This window comes from Lucilia cuprina, chromosome 4 (assembly GCF_022045245.1).
Source record: "Lucilia cuprina isolate Lc7/37 chromosome 4, ASM2204524v1, whole genome shotgun sequence".
NCBI classification, from domain to species: domain Eukaryota; kingdom Metazoa; phylum Arthropoda; class Insecta; order Diptera; family Calliphoridae; genus Lucilia; species Lucilia cuprina.
This window is the reverse complement of record NC_060952.1, coordinates 15,617,462-15,640,226: the sequence shown is the minus strand read 5'-3', so window position 1 is coordinate 15,640,226 and position 22,765 is coordinate 15,617,462. Positions and strand designations below refer to the sequence as shown.

General features: G+C 25.4%; 1 protein-coding gene across 3 annotated transcripts in view; it reads right to left on the bottom strand.

Moving 5' to 3' along the window:
• Nucleotides 1-6,919: 6,919 nt before the first annotated feature.
• Nucleotides 6,920-22,765, bottom strand: part of LOC111690762 (cytoplasmic polyadenylation element-binding protein) — a 65,198-nt gene continuing 49,352 nt past the window's right edge. For all 3 annotated transcript variants that reach the window (XM_023453317.2, XM_023453318.2, XM_046948586.1), the window contains 9 exons: nucleotides 17,283-17,628; nucleotides 10,846-11,192; nucleotides 10,409-10,554; nucleotides 10,126-10,285; nucleotides 9,133-9,797; nucleotides 8,882-9,065; nucleotides 8,641-8,806; nucleotides 8,342-8,561; nucleotides 6,920-7,825 (listed from right to left, as the gene is read on the bottom strand). In XM_023453317.2, the coding sequence (XP_023309085.2) occupies nucleotides 7,450-7,825; nucleotides 8,342-8,561; nucleotides 8,641-8,806; nucleotides 8,882-9,065; nucleotides 9,133-9,797; nucleotides 10,126-10,285; nucleotides 10,409-10,554; nucleotides 10,846-11,192; nucleotides 17,283-17,628 (2,610 nt within the window). In that variant the 3' untranslated portion in view covers nucleotides 6,920-7,449. The remainder of the gene's footprint in view (nucleotides 7,826-8,341; nucleotides 8,562-8,640; nucleotides 8,807-8,881; nucleotides 9,066-9,132; nucleotides 9,798-10,125; nucleotides 10,286-10,408; nucleotides 10,555-10,845; nucleotides 11,193-17,282; nucleotides 17,629-22,765) is intronic.

Sequence of the window (22,765 nt, the reverse complement as noted above, 5' to 3'; positions counted from 1 at the left end):
TTAAAGCTATACATTTTTTTTAAATTTTCATTTTACAAAAGTAATATTTGCAAAAACAGCTTTTTATTGTTTATGTTAAAGACCAACAAATTGGCAATACAAACAAAGTTAATTGCTTTTAAATTCACAACGCAATCGTCAGATTAAGTGCACCTAAAATTAACTGAAAGGTTAGCCTAGATTAACTGAGTAGTAAGAAACCTTTCCTAAATAACATATTGAATTTGTAGAAATGAGAAAAAAAAAATAACTGGTTCAATTTTTCATTATATTGCTTTTCTTTAACTCTTGTGAACTGATTCTTTTAAATTACATTGCAATTTAAGTACAAATATGTATTAGCACCTAAACTAAAATCTTAAAAAGTAGAAATAGTTTCATTTTAAGCTCTTTCTGTATAAAATAAACGAATAATAGATGAGGAAAATCATATTTATAATTATAAAATTTTGCTTTATATATAGTATTGTTTAAGTTTAAAGATTAAAATGTTTTAAAGCATTTTTTAAATTGTATAAAATCTAAAATTTTAAATATATTTTTGTTTAAGTTTTGTTTTTGTTTTAGAGTAGTTGTTGTGGTAATTAAGATTAATAGTATATAGTATAGATTTAGTTACAATTTAGTTTTTTTATTTAATTATTTATATATGAAATTCTATATTTGTTTTTTTTTTGTTTTCTAAAAAAAGTTTGTTAAAATTTTATATAATATTGCCAGGTTAAAATATTTAGTTTTTTTTTAATATTATCGTTTATAAGTGGGAAGCGTTTGATTTTGGTTCCATATTGTTGTTTTTATTAAATACTAAATCTAGGGTTTTTTTATTGTTTCTCTAATTTGGGTTTTCTTTAATTGGTCTTATGGTGCAGCATTTAAAGAACTTTATTAAGATTTGTCAAGAAATTTTGTAAAATTTTTAATAAAATTCTTTTAATGCTATTATTTTTTTTTTAATTTTCCAAAAATTTTTATTTTTGTTTAATTTTATTTTTGAAAGTAAAAAAAATTTAAATTTTTATTTTTGTTAAAAAATATTCCTTTTTGTTTTTGTAGTAGTAGAAGATTTGTAAAATTCCAATGAGAGAGTGTATAAAATGTTTTTTGTTTTTTTTCTTAGAATATTTAGTTAAAAATTTTCTGCTATAATAAATTGCTTTATTTTTTAAAAAATAAATTTTTATTTCTATAGTTTTCTTTGGTTTTATAATTAAAAAATTATAGAATTTTTTAAAAATAAATTTAAAAATAATTACACATACTTTTTGTTTATTTTGAATAAAATATTAAAATTGTTTTTCTTTTGTTATTATTAATACCATTTAAAAGTTAATAAAAAATTTTAAGAATAATTTTTTTAAGTTGTTATTTTAAAAGTCTATTTTTAATTGCCAATATTTTTAATTAGTTTTTTTCTTTTTTTGTAATTTTAAAGTTGAAGCGGTATTTAGGGGTTTAAAAATAAATAGGTTACATTTAAAATAATTTTATATGTTGGGGTTTCGACACATTGTTTCATTCAAAATTGTAATATGGTAAAAATTTTGAATTGAAGTAATTTTGAATGAATCATTGATTTGTTAGCAGGGAAAATATTCAAATGTTATGTTTATTATAAATTTAAAAAAATAAGTATTTTATAAACTTTTACTTATTTGGCAGTTGGTTTGAACCAAGATGTTTGAAAATTCGAAGTTATGTTTGAAATTTGAAATCTGTTTTCAAACTTATGTTTGCAAACTTTTATATTTAAAGCTCACACAGTCTTTTTCGAAAGCATTCGAGAGTCAATGCTTTCAAAAAAAACTGTGTTTTTTATTAATGTTTAAATACCTGACTTTCGTCACGGATGTACTCTTTGTAAACGAAGGTGAAAGGTTTAAAAGTTTTTAATTAGGATATAAAATTATTCGGGTTTTTGGCTTACAAAGTTTATTTGAGTTTATTAATATTTAAGAAACCCAACAGTGTTCTTCAATACTGCTTGTAGAGGTAAAGGAAGGAATTATAAAGAAAGAAAATTTTTTATAAACAATATTGAATTTTGTAGATAATATACAGTAACAAACAAGTTGGAAAGTGTAGTCTGTCATGGTCGACCATATAATACCCTACACCATGAGTATATTTTTTCATTTTTTTTTCATAAAGAAACTTTTATGTTGAGTTTTACCTTAATTCCAAAGTATATCAGCAATTTATTTTTAAAAAACTAAATTTTCTAAATGAGGCTTTATATAGGAGTATAGGTCAAACATGGGCCGATCCTCATTAATGGTTACAAGTCAAAAAATGATTCTGAATCGATCGGTATACTTTAAGGTGGGTATAGGACCAATAGTAGTGTAGGGTATAAAAATGCAATGCGTGACGATATAATTTTTAATTTCATGAGCAAATATAAAATATGAAATGAAGTGTTAATTATTTTTCAACAGATTTATTATTTTTCAAATGAATTAATTCTCGTTAATTCGAAACAAACGAAATTAAGGATCATATGACCCCGCTTTGCAATTTTTGTATTAGGTACTGTATATATTTTTTAAGATATCACATTTCAATCTGGTATTTTCAAGGTTAGCAATATTTTGTTTTCAAAATTGAATATATAAATATTGGTGTCATACTTTTCAATAATAAAAAAATTGATGAAACAGTGGAGAAATCTTAATATAATCTTGGAATAAATTTTTTGATAAAGAAATTCTCAAAATATTTAAAAATAAATATTGAATTTGTTTCCCTGCTAATATCAAAAGTTAATATTTTTGTCTATCTGTATAATCTATCTGTACGTACGTACATATGTATATATACTAATTAAAGGTACTGGATTTATATATATATTTTTCTCATTTTCATGTTGTTTTTTTTTATCAATTTAAATGCAATTTGTTATTTTTTTCTTAATAATTCCAATAATAATTGTAGAGGTTTTATTTTACTCAATTAATTTAAAAACAACTAATTTTCTTTGTAATTTAATGAAATGATTATCAATTTTTTAATATGCCTTTGTTTTATATGTATGTAGGATTTGATTCTCGGGTTTTTTCACTTAATATCTTAAAATTAATATACATATGTTGGTTGTTTGTTTTTTCTTTTTATTTTATTAAATATTTATAATTCAGCTAAAGCACCATATTTGTTAATTAATATTTATGTATAAATAATTTAATGAAAACACTTGTTTTTTATTCTGTTAAATTTAATAGAAAAAATATTTGTTAAAATTTAGTTATACTAAAGTGTTAATTTAAGCACTAAAATTAACATATTGCATTGCTTAAATTGTTTTCTATGACATTATAGAGTAATAAGTGAAACTGCTGGTTATTGAGATTAAAAAAATGAGATTTGAAAAAATTAGTAAAAAAAAAAAATAACAAAACAATTTGAACCTGTCCATGAAATTGTAAATACATTTAATTTAAGCTTGTATTTTTTTGTTTAAATTTATGGAAAATATATTACAAAAGGTTTAATTAAATCATATTACGAAATATGAAAACAATCCATGCCTAATATATACGAAAAATGTCGTACATTGTACGAATCGTTCGTTGTTTCGCACCACGAAATTCTTTCGTAATATATACGAAATTGTACGAAATATTTTAGTATAATGCAAAATATTCTTAAAAAAAATTAATTTACATAAATTGAAAAAAAGGAAATTTTGAATAAATATGGCAAAATTTACGAAATATTAATTTCTTCAAACATTTTTGTTCACTTTAAAATAAATTTTCTAATTTTAGTTCAAAATTATTCTCCACACGAATTTTAAATTTTTTTTATGAAAATAATTTGAGACTTTTTCTTAAATTTTATAAAAATGTTGTAGTTTTATTTAATCATAATATAATTAATATCATTATGTTTAATTTCGCTAAAATTAAAGAAAAAATATTACGAAAGGTTTTCGTACTTTCGTAAAAATAGAAAAGGGTTTTATTAAATAATATTTCGTATTATACACGAAATTTTTGTAAATATTACAAAAATAGAAGTTACGAAATTGTTTTTCGTAAAGTTGAGCAGGGATTATTTTCAGTGTAGGAATCACATTGAGCGAGATATTTGTAAATACATATTTTTGTAACCTTTGAACCTCCACATCTCGCTTAGCATAAATTGATTTAATGATGACTTTCAGCCAATTACTTAAAACGCCCACATAGAGCTCTGCGCTTCGAAAAGTTAAACATAAAAGTTGATCTATAAAAATACAAGTAATATTCTTGCAAAAAAATTTTTAAACTTTTGCCCTTTTCAAATTGAATTTTTTAATAGTCAAACGATTTTTGTCTTTAAAATAATAATTAAACAGGACGACAAAATTTGAAAAAAGTCGTAACCCTGAGGCAAAGTTAAGCAGTGCTGAATCCCAACCCGATCTCATCTGGGATTAAACATATCGTGTCCAGAAGTTTGAGAAAACGCAATTTTTGGTCATTTTTGAGATGTTATAATGGCGCCAAGACAACTTTATTTAAAAAATGTGCTCTGAGAGTCCATTCTGTCTTTAAAATAAAAGAATTTTATTAATAAAGTTGTTTTCCAGCAGATTTAATGTGTCCAAAAAGCTAATGATTGCGTTCTTTAAATCAAACCCAGATGAGATAGCCATAGTCGGATTGAGCACGACTCAGTCCGCCTGGTTTTTCTTTTCGAAATGCCTGTGTAACTAAATAATGTCTTTCTATTGCAATAATAATAAAATATTAAAATTAGTTGTAACATTATTACAATCCAGCTACATTTTAGTATCTTTAGTATATTTAAATCTTATAAATTTGTTAATTTTTTTTGAATTTCAAATTTAAAAATCAAATGTTATTCATTAAATTGTTTGGCTTTAATTACTAATATTTTATTATCAGTTTATTATATTTTTTATAATATTGTATATTTATTTAATACAAACTAATTTACTGTTTATTTTATTATTTAATTGTTTTTAACAATATTTATAATTTTTCTTAACTCAAAGTGTTTGAAGCGAGTTTTTGTTTTTCGTACTGTTTTAAACATGTTTTTGTGTTTAATAATTTTTTTTTCCGAAATATGTATTGGTTTTAATGTAATATATGTATGTATGTTTCAAACAAATTTTCAAAAATTAAAGGGCAATTTAAAACTACAACAGAAACCATAGTTAAGAGGCAATTGTATATATGTATATATATTTTTTTAATCGGGGGGCTTTTTCAATTATTCGAATCGTAAAACTTTTCTATTTAATTTTCAATTTTTAAATAGCCCCCTAAAATTTCCGTTTCTTATATGTTGAAGGATTAGAGGAAAAGGGGTTTCTACTGTTTATAGTTTTTATATTTGTTTGATTTTTTTTTAAATTTTAATTTATATTTATTTTACTACTATAAAATCCCTGTATGTTGTGGATTTAAAATTTTTTGCAATTTATTTTCTTACTGCATGTCTTTAAATGTTTTATATTTTGCTGTAAATACCTACATAATTCCTTTAGTTTCGTTTTATTTTCGGTTTTAGCAATTTGTTTTGTAATTAAAAAAATAAAAATTAAATAAACAAAAAATGTTTTAAAAACATGTTCTTATATCTAACTGAAAATATGAATGATTTAATAAAAAATTTAAAACAATCTAATAAATATTATAGAATATACAGAACGTACCATTCGAAGAAGGAAAAATACCAAAAATATTTTTATTTTGTAAATCATAATAGGGGCATAAACCCTCTAGGACTGAACTGAATTTTCTAAACTATTTCGTGACAGATACAATTTTTTGTAGGCTTATATTTTCGACAATCAATTTTTAAAACATATTCGAAATATGTTTGCATTTAGTTCAAAAGTCTTGGTTGTGTAAGATTTTTTCTGATTTTGTGGTGTTTATCAGATTACCACTTCAGTCATCGAGGGTAAAATAATTGATCCGAATTTAATGAAGTAGCTAAATTAAGAACGTAGAATTACACTAGTGCTACAGAATATGAACAAATTTTAAAATTTTCTCTATTACAATTCTAAATTTCAAGGTCTATATAAGACACAACTTACAAGATCCATTATATTAAGATTTACACTTACCTGACCTAAGGTTTTCTATTGATTGTTAGATATTTTAATATTTAAATTTGCTGAAGCACTGTTGCATACAATAAAGTTGACAACTCTTAAAAAATATTGTCCCTTATAACTAATAAAAAAAAAATAATTTGCAAATCATAATAAACAAAAATATTTTATTAAAACAAAATAATATTATTTTTTTAATAAAAATATAATATAAATTTGTTAAGTTTAATTAAATTAAATAGTGTTCTTAAAATGTTTTTTTTTTGTGAAAAATTAAGCAATTTGTTTTTAAATACTAAATTTCTTAAATGACTAAATTCTAAAAATTAAAATTTATAACAAAAAAATATAACTTCGAAAGAAAAAAAATTAAACAAGCGAAAAAAACATAAAATTAGGAAAATATAAACAAAAATTAAATATTCATTATATAAATAATAACAACAACAAAATTAACATCATACATACATACAAAAAATTCCTATAAAAATGAAAAATTAAGCAATTTTTTCCAAAATAAAAAATTGAAATTTTCTTATAAGAAACACAACAAATATAAATAATTACAAATAAATCTAGTAAAAAAAACTAGAAAAAATTATATGTATAAAAAAAAATAATTATATAATAATAATAAGATCATTGCTAATTATAGCTGATATTTTATTTAAAAAAATTACCAGAGAATAGCAATAAAATTATATAAACACATTTTACTAAAAAACAAAAATAACAAAATAATGCAAATTAACTTAAATCGAAGAAAAATATAAATAATACTTTTTTTATAAAACAGTTTAAAAATTAAATACACTTTTTCTTTTTTTCAAATACAAAATGTTGATTTTGCAAATAAAACAAAAAAATTTCATTTAAAATAAATTTTTGTTTAAAACACAATTATAATAAAGTTGAATTTTTAAATATTAATTGAAAGCCAGCTTTCAATAAACTAATACTGATATGTTGTAGTAATAGGAACAAGAGATGAGTGAAAATATTTAAACATTTAGCAAGTTATTGTTTAAGTACTTTCCCACTCATCTCTAATGAATTACATTTGTAATGATATAATAATGATAAATGCGATAACAAATAAAAAATAATAAACAATTTAAAATTAAATGAAAAAAAGATTTTTCCGTAAAAAAAGAAACACAAACAATAACTCACTCCAAAATATTAATCACCATTTAAGTTATTTATAATAATTTACATAAAATAAATAATGTATACAATTCAATTCAATGCATTTAAATTAAATTACACGTACGTTTTTTATCATTTGTTTCTGTTTCTCCAACTTTTATTATTTACTCTCTCCATTGCATTTCATTCAATTCAGTTTCATTTTAATTCTCTACGGAAATGCTTTATAAATGAAAAGCATTTTGTATTGTTTGTATTTGTTGTGGAGGTTGTAATTGTTGCATGTTTGACTGTTGCTGCTGTTGTTGTGCTTGCTGCTGCTGCTGTTGTTGATGATGATTATTTGATGAATCCTGTGTCGTTTGTGACATGGAGGACAGCAAATGTTGTTGTTGCTGCTGTTGTGTTTGTGGTGGTATTTGTAGCTGCTGGCCACCATAATTTATTGCCTGTTGGGAATTCAACGAAGACAATGAGGTGGTTGATGAAGCCGGACCAATACCCACTAAGGTTTGAGATTTCGAATTTCTAGTTAATGGTTTGTGATATTTAACAGCATCTGTTGAATGCTGCCATTGCCAACAAGTGCGACAGAAATATCTGTTAAAGGAAACATGCAACAAATGGAGATGAAAAGAGAGAATTAACACAAATGTTTATTTAAGTTTGGAATTGTGTGAGTAAAAAGTTTAATATTTAGTTTCATATAGGTGTTTGAACTAATATTTGAATAATAAATAATATTTAATATTTTAATAATCTAGTCTATAGTGTAGTGTATAGTTTAGTGTATGGTCTAGTCTATAGTTTAGTCTATAGTCTAGTCTATAGTTTAGTCAATAGTCTAGTCTATAGTCTAGTCTATAGTTTTATCAATAGTCTAGTCTATAGTCTGGTCCAGACTAGACTATAGATCAGACTAGAGATCTATAGTTTAGTTTATAGTCTAGTCTATATTCTAGTCTATAGTCGATTCTACAGTCTACATTTCTGGACTTTATATGAATCTATCGATTCTGTAAAAGACAAACAGAATCCTGTCTACTTTAAAACATATTTATATTCCATAAAAAATTCAAACATTTATTAAGTAGATTCCGTCGATTTTTTATTTACCTAAAACAAGATAATTCGCGACAATAATATGGTCCGTGTTGTACTCCACATATTGAACATAACGAATCTTCAAGATATGGATCAATTTGCACTTTTTTCGTAAATTTTGGTGCTCGAATCTCAATGAATGCTGCTGAAACGGCTTTCATATATGAACGATTATTGTTAAAGGTGACACGACCCGAACCGATGGGATATTTATATTTATCGGTGTCAATACCTAAATGAAAAGAAATGATAAATATAAATGAATGCGCCTGTTAATGTTTTTCGAAAATACGAAAGTTTTTACAACGTACCAGCATATAAAACTCCATCGAATAAATCATCCATTATTTTAGCCAAAGCCTCGGCGGTCATTTTACCATGTAAGGCACCAACAAACACTGTTTTAGTAGGATCTAATTTTTGAGAAGTAGACTTGACAAAGTTGGAGTCGCCAATAAGCCAGGGAATAACTTCAACCTTCGAAAAAAAAATATATATATAATGGAACTGTAACAAATTGTATTTTTTAAATGAAATAAAGAAAATATTTACGTCTTTGGCTTTAATACGCCGGGAGGATATTTTAAAAAAGAAAATACCACTGCCACTATGAGGATCATCTGTTTGAACAGCGCAGGCGGAAAGTAAAGCCTTGACTTGTTTATCTGATTCGAAAATAATATAAACATAACCCTTGGGCTGGGCGGCTTGCTGTTCTTTGCCAGGCCATTCAACTCTAAATAGAAAATTTTTAAATATAAACAAAGAACCAACTTATTTCATATTTAAAAAACCAAACCTACTTAATCTGTCCGAATGGCTTAAAAATCTGTATTAGCGAATGTTCACTTATATCCCAGGGTATGCCGCCCAAAAATACTTTCGGCGAAAATTGATACAGACGATGAGAACGTGGTGGCAATTGGCCACTCCATGTACAGGTGGGCTCACAAAATGCTGCCGATCCCCTATAGAATTTCGCCACACGATCCAAATAAGCATCTGAACCATTGGCATTAAGAGCATTGTTAAAATTTCCATTAGTTTGTTGCTGTTGCTGCTGCTGTTGTTGATGCTGTAGGGGATGCGATTGATGTTGTTGCAATTGCCAATTTTGCAGTTGATTTATGGTATTATAAGTTTGCAATAGATTTTGTAACAATGGCACCTGTTGCTGTTGGGCTTGCAAAAGAGTTACAGCATTAAGAGCTTGCAATTTAGATAGTTCCATATCAAAAGCGGAGAGAGCCTCAAAGTTTTCTAAGTTTTGTTCATCAAATAGATTTGTAGCAGGTGATGAACGATTTGTGGAATTTTCAAACTCGGATGTTGTTGAGTAGGTTTCATGTTGCTTTTGACGTTGCTGTTGTTGTTGATGCTGATGTTGTATATTTTGAAATTGAAACTGTTGCTGCTGTTGCAATAGTTTCTGTTGTGTCTGCTGATTGTTGCTGACATTTAGAAATTTCTGGAAAGAAAGAATTATATATGTATCTCAAATTATAAACAAGTTTACTCAATAAAAATTTATTAAGTGATGTTTATAAAGGTTGTACCTTTCGCATTAAAGGCTTATGGTCTAGAATAATACAAAATAATACTTATGGATATTTATATCGTAGTTTTTTAAATTGCAGTGCAACTTTAAAGAGAAATATGTTTATTTCTTGTATTCTTATTACAAGACCTAATTTTTTATTAAATATTTTAATGAAGATCAATGAAAGGCTTTTTCTTAATTTTGTAGTTTTTTTTCTTAAACTTCTTAAAAAAATTTGTTAATTTTATTTACTTACCATCATATCAATTAGACTATTTTCATTTGATTGATTACTATTCTGACTTTCGGGCGAAGTAGAACGTGTCGAAGTCAAGCCATTTGTGTAGCCATTTTGATAAACCATGGGTATAGAATCCAAAGATAAACCATTAGCTGAAGACGAATTACTGCTATCACTATAATATCAAAACGAAATTACAATTAAATGAAATTAAAGACATTTTTCAGACATTCGTTTATGAGTAAAAGGTTTTAAGTTAGATTGTATTGTTAAATAGTTATTCATAAATATTTATTACCTGACTAAAGGTGAACTTTGGAAAGAGTTATTATAAAGAGATGTAGGCGTACTTGGCGATAAAGGTGCAGAACAATCGAAGCTGATGTTTCTTTGGAAAACCTTTAAAGGTGTATTTTGTTGGTGTTGTGGTGCAATATTATCAAACTTTATTTTTTTTTGTTGGTATGTAGTAGAAGAAAGACAAGTGAAGCAGGTAAAAAAGAAACCAATAAATATATAGAGGTAGAACAGAGTAGATTATAGAAAGTGTTAGAGTAATGAGAATAATAGAAGAGCAGTGTTTATAAAATATTGAAAATTTATAATTAAAAAAATGTAAATGTGCAATTTTTAGTGCAGCAAACCAAGCATTATTTTTGTATTGTTTAAATGAAAACATGAATTAGGAAATTTTCAATAGTTAAAAGAAAAGCTACGTGCCGCATTCTTTATTACCTGAAACATATCGAATGTATTGTTGGTCGTGGTACCGGGAGATATAGAAGATTGTGTTGAGCTGGGTGTTAGAGGCATATAAGCAGCTGCCAATGAGTTTGAGTTGGTGTTAGTAGTGTTTAAAACCTCTAGATTTGTAGAGGAAATACCACATCCGCCAACAACACTACCAATACTAATACCAACACCACTGCCATTACAACTATTGTTGTCTACACCACCACCACCAACAACTACATTGCCGCCTACATTAGCCAATGGCAATATATTGCTTGTCAGTGCTGTATTAGTTGGATTAGTTGAACGAGTGCCCAAGCCAAGAAATTCTGCTGTCAATGCTAAGGGATCTGCAAAATAGTGACAAAAAATGACAAAAATATAATATATACTTATGTAAAGGATAAGCAAAGATAAGTATATAAATTATATTTGCCTACTTATTATTATATCATTAAATAATATTTTGTTAATGTTTCTTTTAAGATATATGTACATATTATACATATGTAAGGAAAATTATACATTTGGGTGGCAAACATTAGAATGACCTTATTTGTTTGGAAATTGTTGCCATTTGAAATTTAAACAAATTATTTGTAAAACACATATTAATCAAAATATGTATTAAGTTAGTAAGGTTCATATTAAGTATACGTATGATTAATTGATAAATGTAAGATATAAATAACTCATACGTTCTAGGGTTTTAATATATTTATAATTTCATTAATTTCTTTTTAAATTCCATGAAACTTTGAAAGACTATTGTAATCATCACTCTTCTTAATTGCACAGGCCGACAAAATTTGAAAATGTTGATAACCTGAGACTAAGTGAGACGTTTCTTAATTTTGTCTATAACGAGCAAAAATATAGGATTCACACATATCTAAGGATGTCCTAATCGACTAAATATTACTTTCTGATAAGAATAAAGGATGTGTGGCAATTTCTCTTCTAGTTTCAAGATAAATAGATATTAATGTTTTCACTCTAGTAGTTTTTATGGAAAATTAAAGTGATCACTGATTATCTTTATTTTAGTCCTATAAATGATAACTGATTATAGTTGCTTCGGCCCTCTTTCTGTATCACAGTTTTTCGGTAAAAAATAAAGGGACTTTTGCGTTTTCACTTAGAAAAAATAAATTTTTGGTAAAAAACAAAATGATTATAGTTGCTTTGGCCATATCTAGTTTTTAATATAAAATGACTTTTTTATTTTTAATTGTTGTTTGTATTGTGTTTTGCTATATATAACAAAATTTCATATTTTATGACAACATTTTCATGGTTTGATTTTCATATATGAAAGTATTCAGAATATTTTCTTTAAGCGGTATTCTTTATTCTCACGAATATCAACATTATAGTAATTTTTTATTTGGGTTTACTTTAACGTATGATAAATTTTTACAACAACAAAAAATCACTCATACGTAGTAGTATGACATTAATAAAATTAACATAATAAAAGAAAAATTTTGCATTTAAAAAAGTTTTACAATAATTTAGCTACTTTCTTCATATTTTTTTGGCCTAGACCTCAATGGGGTGCCGTGTTCTATATTACTAGTGTATCTAATTGAAATCGAACACAAGATCTGCGGTTGACACAACTATTACCAAGGAAACCGCAAATATGCTCTAAAAAAAGAGTTATAAGTGCTTAAAATATGCAGTAAAAACCCGAAATGTGGTTTTATTTGTTTACATTGAAAAGCCCAACAAGACTGAAAAAGTAATAAAATATTCAATATTTAATATCATATTTCATGTTACAAGATTTTAGTAATTATTATTATTATCATTAATAGTTTTTTAAACGATTAACAAGGATTGGTCCAATGAAATCCAAAGTAATCGGTTTTATGAAACTACTGGATTTTTTGCTGTTCAAGTTTTACAAACGAAAATGAAAAATTTTATAGAAATTAAAAAAAATAAAATCATTTTTTTTAATTAAAAAAAATACAAATAAATTTTGAAAAAAAATGATTTTTAAATATACAAATATGAAATACTAGAGCAAAAATATTAAAATATCCTCTGCAAAAATATGATCTAACAAATCGATGCCAAAATTCTCAAATTGGACTAAAATATGTAAATATATTATGAGTTCATACGACGCACCATAAAAACATGCATTTGCATATTTGGATTTCCCTGCTAATTACTAACCTACTGGTGCACACAGATAAATATATTGTATAATGATAACTAGGTTTAACACAGCTGATGTTGAGTTGTTTTCTAGTTGTGGTTATTATGAGTGGTTGACGCTCGAGATAAAATTTATTTTAATCGCCAAAATTTATTTATATCTAAAAATTTGTAGTATTTAATGTTCCGTGGGCAATCTCCTATAGTTTAGGAGATTTAGATTTAGGGTTTAAATATACATAGATATATATGTATATTGAGGTACCATTTATTAAAGGTTATATATAAAACCAAACAAAATATGTTCAAATTTGAATCAATAATTGAACTTAAATATGTATGTATGTGTGTACAATTTTTATAGATTATTTTCGTTACAAGCTCCTTAAATAATAATACAAATATAAGTTTGTGTTTAGTTATGACTTCTTAGAAACTTCTTTATAAACTGCTGCATACATATAAAGCTGGACAATGGAAAAAGAACATTAAAATTGTCACAATAAATATTCAAACAAATTAATAAAATAATATATTATTTGGTATACATATAGCAATAACTAGATATTTGTACATATGGAAGTATATACTTATATGTATATATTTAACATTTAATAGTTGTTGTAGTTGTTATTGCTATTACTACATGTTATAATTGTATGAAATATTACATTCTTAAAAAATGTTGCACACAATGGTGGGTCATTTTTACTGCATATAGAATGCACAGTATACACCCCGGGGTGTATGTAAACAAACGCATATAGTTATAAATTCTTTACATACATATGTATGTAGATGTTTTAGTATGTATATATTTTATGATATATACTTATTTTTATTACGCTTACACATACATACATTTAACATACATGTTCAGAATATAAAAATTTATCTACTAACATGCATTTAAACTCAAATATATAACTTAATACTATAAAATATGCCCAAAATAAAAAATAAATCAAAAATTATAAATTTATTTGTACTTTTTTTGTATATTTGTTACTCTATTGCAAATAAAGTATGTAGTTGTTTGGTTGAATAGCTGTTGAGTTTGAATTGCACAGTTTTGACTTCATTTGGCTGAGTTTGTTTATTTGCAATAACTTTGTTTTTTTTTTCTTACATATATAAATGTATGTGTGTTATGTATAATTCTTTTAAGTATCTACCAAACAAATACATATAATAAATTAAAGTAATATGCAATATAACTGCTGCTTTTAGTACTATTGCTGTCATTTGCACTATGGATCAAGTATGACATGTCATAGTTATTAACCAGAAAAATTTTAATATTCACAACTTTTAGATGTAGCTTAAAATAAATTTTGAACTGGATTTTAAACGTATCGATAAAATTTTGAAATTAATTAAATTTACTTATTAATTTTAACGATCTTTGGAAGAAATATAAAAAATCATATTAATCTAAATCCTTTCTAAATTAAGGATATAATAAAATTTTTAGGAATATTGGAATGAACAAGCAGAAATTTTGCGGGAATGTCAGTAACTTCTGTTTTGCTGCCACCCTAATATACATACATATATTCATAAAATTCTGATAGATTTGTGCAATTTTCTCAATTGGATCATTATTTAAGATTTTAGAGTAAATTTTAAGTTTTAGTATTAAAATCCTATTTATTTAAAAAATTAGAGCTAACGTATAAGTATTATTTAGTTACAATAAATACTTCTAATACGTAAGTTATTAAAGTAAATATAAAATATAAGTTTGGAATTGTTTTGAAGGTTTGTAGTTGACCACTTTCCTTTTAACCCATTGTGCATTACTGTTGTTTTTTTTTATCATTCATGCGTTTTAGAAAGCGCAAAAAAACATAACAGGAGCATTTTAATGGCATCAAAAACTTCTTAAGTTTTGTTGATAGTTGTTCTTTTATTTTATTTTATATTTATTTATTTTCTTTACATTCTACCACTTACTACTGCTGTTATCTATCTCTGCTTTGATTTTTTACACCAGAAGCACCAGAAACAGAAAGACGACAAAAAAAAAATGGCAAAAGAATTGAAAATGTCTCAGAAATAAGGGACAATTCTTTATACTTCCTTCCAATACATTTCTTCTTCACATATTTTTTATTTTCTTAGTTTTCTACTCTTTATAATGAAATAAAGTATGAACATGTCCTGCTACATGTACTTACATACATATGTATTTATGTGAGTGTTTATTGTTATTGTTGTAGTTGTTCTTTTACTATCATTACAAAAGTATTTTATTCAATTGGCTCCATATTGCATAATATACTCATTCGTTTTCTTAAAGTAGAGGGAAAACAAACATGTATGTAAGTATATATGTACATATGAATCTACATGTGTAAGAACAAGTGTGAGTGTATGTATTTGCTTTTTTCTCTCATGCTGATGCTGTTGATGAAATATTGGGACATCCATATCTTTTTAAACAAAAACTATTCAAACGAATAGTTGAATTGAAATATATTTATGTATGTACATATGAGTTAACAATACTTTAAACATACGAGAGCCGTATAAAAATGTCTTTTGTTTATCTTACTACAGCTTGATGCCGTATTTTGTTTTTCAAAAAGCTTTCGAGAGGTTATATACATATTATTGTGATAAAAGTAATTATTATTTTTTTCAAAATTTATGAGGTTTAGGCCTTAGAAAATTTCAGTTTACCTCTGTTAAATTTTATTTACTTTTTGATCTGAACCTCGAAAAACGTTATATATATGTGTGTGCAAGTATGTTTGCTTCTCTGTATTGTTTAGTTGGTGACAGCGAAAGGAAATGTTTTGAAAAAATATATATTTTAAGTATTTTTTTCTATTTGATTTGCTTCAAAATCATTTCATTTGTAAAATTCCATCAATTTGGACAACTTATTTGTATTTTTGTATTTCTTTTACTCTATTTTATTTTTTTCTAAAACCAAAAAACTTTTTTAATTCAACAAATGAAGGTTTATTTAATGGTTATTTTTATAAATAGAACAACTAAGTGTTGGAGTATTTTTAGATACTAACATAAAAAGAAGACATTAATGTAAATAATTATAATTCGTTTTTTTTTTAAATAACAAAATAAGTTGTCAAGTTAATTAAAACTCATAGAATTTAAAAAATCCACATTAACAAGAACCTGTAACTAAATTCTGTAAACCTAACATACATACATGGTTCGTGGTAGTATGATGAATTTTTGAGCAATTAAATATCACTCATACGTATATGTAAGAGAAAACCTTGTTGTGCTCTTAGAAAATTATAATATAATTTGTCAATTAAAATCAAAATTAACCTTAAATGCGCAATATCATATAAATCTTGAATAAATAATGGACAAAAAAGATTTTCTTACAAATCGTTGTTAAATGAAAAATTATCCCAAGAATAATAATTTTAATGTTTATATCTAATTTAACACAGATATTTTATTTAATAAAATTGTTAGCTTTTAAGTTAAAAAAGAAAAATAAAGAAATCTAAAGATGTAAATAAATTGCAAATAAGAAAAAGTTTTCAAGTACTCGTGTAGAATGTTATTGTAGAGAGTACGAGAACAATTGTATTGTTTAAACACCTTGACATTTTATTTGGAATTAAATTTGAAAAAGAAGTGGTTTTCAAGGCATCTTATAAAGACAGAGAAATAAACAAAAAGTCACAATTACAGACATTCGAACTTGCATACATATATGTATGAGTATAAAAAAATATATACATATATGTTGTATATATGAATGTACAGTATTGTTTGAAACCTAAATTATTTTATAAGTTAGAGTAATTAAAGACTTATTTATTCTAAACATTCTTTAAAGTAATTTGTTATTATTTAATAGGTTTTAGGTTTAACTATTTTTAGATTTGAATTACATGGAGATAAATTTGTTTTTTTTAGCAATACTGTATATGTGTATTCATAAGTATGTGCTAAATATACATATACGATAAAACAATTATAAAATATTTTTATGGAAATAAAAAAACGAAACAAATAATAAATAAAACATTAACACTGCAGTTTATACAGAACATTAGAGTCTATATATTTATACATATATAAACAGTGTCGATCATAACTTTAAAAACTAAAATTTAAAAACAAAAATTTAAGAGATTAATAAAATTTTAGTAAACAAGTGCCAGATTTTCTTAAACGACATATTACTTTTTGATTTCTTTTTTTACAAAATTAGGACAAAAGTTTTAATCTACAGTGTTATGCGTACATACTATTTCTTTATAAATATTTAAACATACCATTTAATGTTGAGGTTAATGTATCCGATGATGCTGTTGTATTCGATAAAGTGTTATTGGCATCATTTGTAAGTCTTGTTGTTGTTGTTGCAGCTGCTGTTAGAAAGTCTTGACGTTGTTCAATTATGGAATTAATTGAATGTTGTTGTAATAGTTCTGTACCTACGGCAGCACTAACAGCAGCAGCATGAGCAGCGGCTGCAACCGTCACAGTATCGGTTGTTAAAGATGTTGGAGATCTCATAGTGTTTGTTGTTGTTAATGTTGTTGTTGGTGTAAGTGTTGCTGTCGTTTCTGAACTTAATGCGGAATTGCAAGGAGACGAAGAAGATTCATTTGAATTAAACTGAAAAGAAAATGAAGAATATAATGGAAAAATTGAAAAACATAGTTTTTAAAAATTAAAACTTAAAATCAGTTGTAACTTGGTAAAGAATGGCTTATATTAAAATTTCATTAGCTCGAAACCCTATTTTTGCTAGGGGGTTATTTTGTAAATCCCATTCCCTCACTTCACTTCATTTTCCATATAAATTATTTTTGTATTTTAAAATTTTTTATAATAGGGTAAATGAAGTATTAGTATATTATTAAACGTTTAAATTGCAAAACGTTCACATTTTATATTCAACAATCATTAAAATTTCCAATGAAAAATTAATTTTTTGTTCTAAATAAATTCAAAAAATGGCCATGAATTTATTAACGGAAGTTTAAATGGAATTAGTTAAAATTTTAAAAACTGCTGTGAATGATTTAGAGGAGATCTTATGCATTAGAAACACAGCATTATTAAAACAATATTTGTGTAAAAAAACTGTGCTTTCCAAAAGCCTTAATATTATAATTTAAATTTTATTTTCTTTGTTGTTTAAAAAATTAAGCAATTTTTCAACAACATCTTTATTAAAATGTCACAAATTTGTATTAATTTTTACGCCTTTCATTGCACCAAAACTTACAGATACGTAGATATATAAACACACATTTAAACAAATAAACATTTAATAACACACATACATTTTTAGATACAAAATTCAAGTAGACTTTTCCAAGTGAAACGTTGATGAGTTAAAAACATGTTTAACACATACACAAATATTACACCCAAACATATTATACAATAACATGGATTCTTTCAAACATCATTGCAATTTTTAGAAGAACAAGAAAACAACAACACCTATATTACGATACATATATGTATATAGAGGCGAGAAGAAGATGGAAGAGGGTGGTAGTACAAAAAAACCTAAGATGAAACGAACGAACACTTGAATAAAAACGTTTTGGCGCGCAATTAAAAGAGCATCAAGTGTCAGATAAAGTGGCAGTAAAGTACACTTTACAAAATGCCAAATTAGTACAAATATTGTTATCAGCTCTTTACATTTATTTTATATATTGTAAATGCTGTTATATATGTACATACATATGTATGTATTTCTATTCATGTACATAACAATGTGTATGTACTTATGCATTTAAATGTATGTGCTGCGACTAAATTCAACCCAGAGAAATGTTCTATAAAATACAAAACACAATTAAACACAAATGGCGTACGAATTGTTCTTCACAACTCATTATGCCAGATTAACGAAAGTATACAAACAAAATTTGCAAAAAAAAAGGAACAAAACGGGAGAAAATAATGGCAACAAGTTGAGAAACATTCATAAAAGTACACAACGAGACACATCCTATCCCACACATCTTCTTTTTTATTTTTGTTTATTTTCATATACATATACCAGGTGCGGTAGAAGTTTTTCGTATAAAGGACCAAATAGATTTATATTTATGGTATAAAATAATCAAAGATTTTAGGGAATTTTGTTTTTTTTTAAATCTTTTGTCGCTCAATTCTAAAATTTGTCATTATTTAATAAGAAGTTATTTATATTATCCTAATGCCTTATTGTTGTCGCTGCAGAAAAAATTTAATCTTGTTCTGAAGAATGAGAGGAGATCTCAACAATTATAGTATAAGATGGTGTTAAATTTTTAAGATCAAATAATGTCAATATTGTGCGATTCATTCGCAAAAATTTGTCATTATGCTATTCACAATTGGTAAATTTTTTCCCCACCATAAAAATCTATATATGTACGCCAATGACCATTAAAACATCAACACCACATTTTACAGTAAAACTAATTTTTAACTATATTCTTTAATTATTTGTTTTCTACAATGACAAATTTTTCACATAAATATTATCATAGATAGACTAGGATTTTCGTGGATCATATTTTTTAATTATAAGTACCAAAACTATAGACTAGACTATAGACTAGACTATAGACTAGACTATAGACTAGACTATAGACTAGACTATAGACTAGACTATAGACTAGACTATAGACTAGACTATAGACTAGACTATAGACTAGACTATAGACTAGACTATAGACTAGACTATAGACTAGACTATAGACTAGACTATAGACTAGACTATAGATTAGACTGTAGACTAGACTAGACTATAGACTAGACTATAGACTAGACTATACTATAGACTAGACTATAGACTAGACTATAGACTAGACTATAGACTAGACTATACTATAGACTATAGACTAGACTATAGAATAGATTTTAGACAATACTGTAGATAAAACTATACACAATACTATAGACTATACTTTAAACTAGACTGATGTCTACTTGAGTCTTGACCAAGGAATACATTTACTTAACTTATAACTTAGTTTAAAAAAGTTGCTAGCTGTTTATAAATAGATTCACTCTTGGGCACCCCTATGTCGATCCTTTGGACAAATGTATATCAAATTAAATTCATATTTATTAGTTTAAATAATTTACAATTAAACATTAAATGTTTCTACAAAAATGTGTTATAAATTTATCGTACTATTAACAAATACATTGTCTTCCAACAATAAGTTATTTAAAAGACGAGAAAAAAACAACATCATCTATCGATCAACTGCACAACTGATTTTATAAGTGATTCTGACCATTTAAAAGTGTTATTAAAAACGCACCATTTATAATCCATACAATTCTCACACACACATTATTTTCACTTGCATTTGAAAATCTTCCATCAAAAACCTTCTAAAGAAAAACTATAATAAAGAAACTGAAGAAGTGCGAAAAAAAGAAACAGTATCTGCTTAAGTTTTCCCATTAGTTCATCAAATTGTCATTCATGAAATCATGTTGATAGTGGAACGAATTCAATGGATGATAAACTGAATGAAAATAGGGAAAAAATAAAAGACAGTAAGAGTGTGTAAAAAATCCGTAAATCTGTAACAAACCTATTAATACAACATATTTCACAGAGAAATCGTTACATTTGACATTTCATTTTTACTTCAATTTTATTTTTTTTCTCTAGTTTTTTTCCTATTATTTCTCATATACTAACTCATTCACTCGTTAGTTAGACAGACACACTTATGTAGAGCTTTAAATACAATTTTCTATCATCAACACTTGTCATCATCACTATCAAAAGTAACATCATTCAAATGCCACTACCATTGCTACAAATACAACAACATCAAATGCTACAACAACTACATTAAGTATTACGTACTTACTTACAACGTGGTAAAAGTAACAGTTTATTCCAATAACAAAAACCATTAAAAGTGAGAGAGAAAACAACAAACACATACGTACACAATGATTTCATAGATAAAATTGAATGCGAATTGAGAAGATGAAAACACCAACCACACTGACAGTCGGACGGACATAAAACGGGCTTAATGTGATGATGTTTGGTTTTTACTTGTATCCTTCAATAAATAGAAAAAATAAAAATATATTGTAGAATACGAACAGTGGGTATTAAATTAATATAAGTATATGTCTTCGCTGAATTTCAAATAGAACGTAAGGAGTATTTAGATGGCAGTGAGACAGTCTAACAAATTTAATGAATAGTCTAATTTATAGTCTAGTCTATAGTCTAGTCTATAGTCTAGTCTATAGTCTAGTCTATAGTCTAGTCTATAGTCTAGTCTATAGTCTAGTCTATAGTCTAGTCTATAGTCTAGTCTATAGTCTAGTCTATAGACTAGTCTATAGTCTAGTCTATAGTCTAGTCTATAGTCTAGTCTATAGTCTAGTCTATAGTCTAGTCTATAGTCTAGTCTATAGTCTAGTCTATATTTCTAATAAAGTTATAAAGTTTTATTAGGTAAATATTCATAGATATGAATATATGTATATATTTACGTTATAAGCATATACATTTACTGCTACATACATATGTATTTCCAAATCATCATAATTTTTTATTTCATTATTTTTAGATGAAATTTTATATTTAACACTTAAAATTTGTTCTAAACATTGTTTTAGAAGACAAAAACGGAAAAAAAAGAAAAGAAAACATGTCTTCAACTATAAAATGTCTAAATGGTTTTCACCAAAAAATGTCAAGAAAACTTAATATTAACAATAAAATGAACAAATTTAGTTTATTGCGATCGAACACATAATCATACAAACACGTAATATTGTACATACAAGTAAATAGATTCGAACTAACTAGAAAAAATTCAAATAATAACAAAAACAACTTCAACAATAACCAAAAAAAGAATATAACGGATTTGTATCTCGTATGTGTATGAATGTATTTGCATCTAATAGTAAAGAATGTTATATTTGTATGTGTATAAAGGAATATGTGAATGTACTTAGTTGTAGAGTGAATGTGTAATCATACAATTTAATATTATTTTTTCTGTTCATTGTTATAACAACAAAATAGAGAAAAAAATGCTAAGAAATGGTAAAAAAGAAACTACAATGAAAAGATTATAGTCTATTATCTGTAACACATACCAGGGCGTATAATATGGCGACCAATAAAGGGTACAGTTCAGTTAAGTTTTTAGTTTTTGTTTTCGTTTGTCACAAATATCCCAAAGAATTCTTTCACATGTTTAACTTTGGCATAGTGAAACATGAAAACATTTCTTTAAAATCTTTTTACATAAAATTTCATGCTACATGTACAACTAACAAGAAAAAATTTACAAAAAAAAAACAGCAACTATCTTCCAAAAGATATTTGAAATCTTTATATTTATATATGTATTTATATTCCCAAAAATAAAATTGAATTAATAAAAGAAGGAGATTAATAAAAATTGCCTATTTTAAATAAGTATATATACATGTATAAATATTAATGTAGATTATCAAAGTTATAAAGTTTTATTAGGTAAATATTCATAGATATGAATATATGTATATATTTACGTTATAAGCATATACATTTACTGCTACATACATATGTATTTCCAAATCATCATAATTTTTTATTTCATTATTTTTAGATGAAATTTTATATTTAACACTTAAAATTTGTTCTAAACATTGTTTTAGAAGACAAAAACGGAAAAAAAAGAAAAGAAAACATGTCTTCAACTATAAAATGTCTAAATGGTTTTCACCAAAAAATGTCAAGAAAACTTAATATTAACAATAA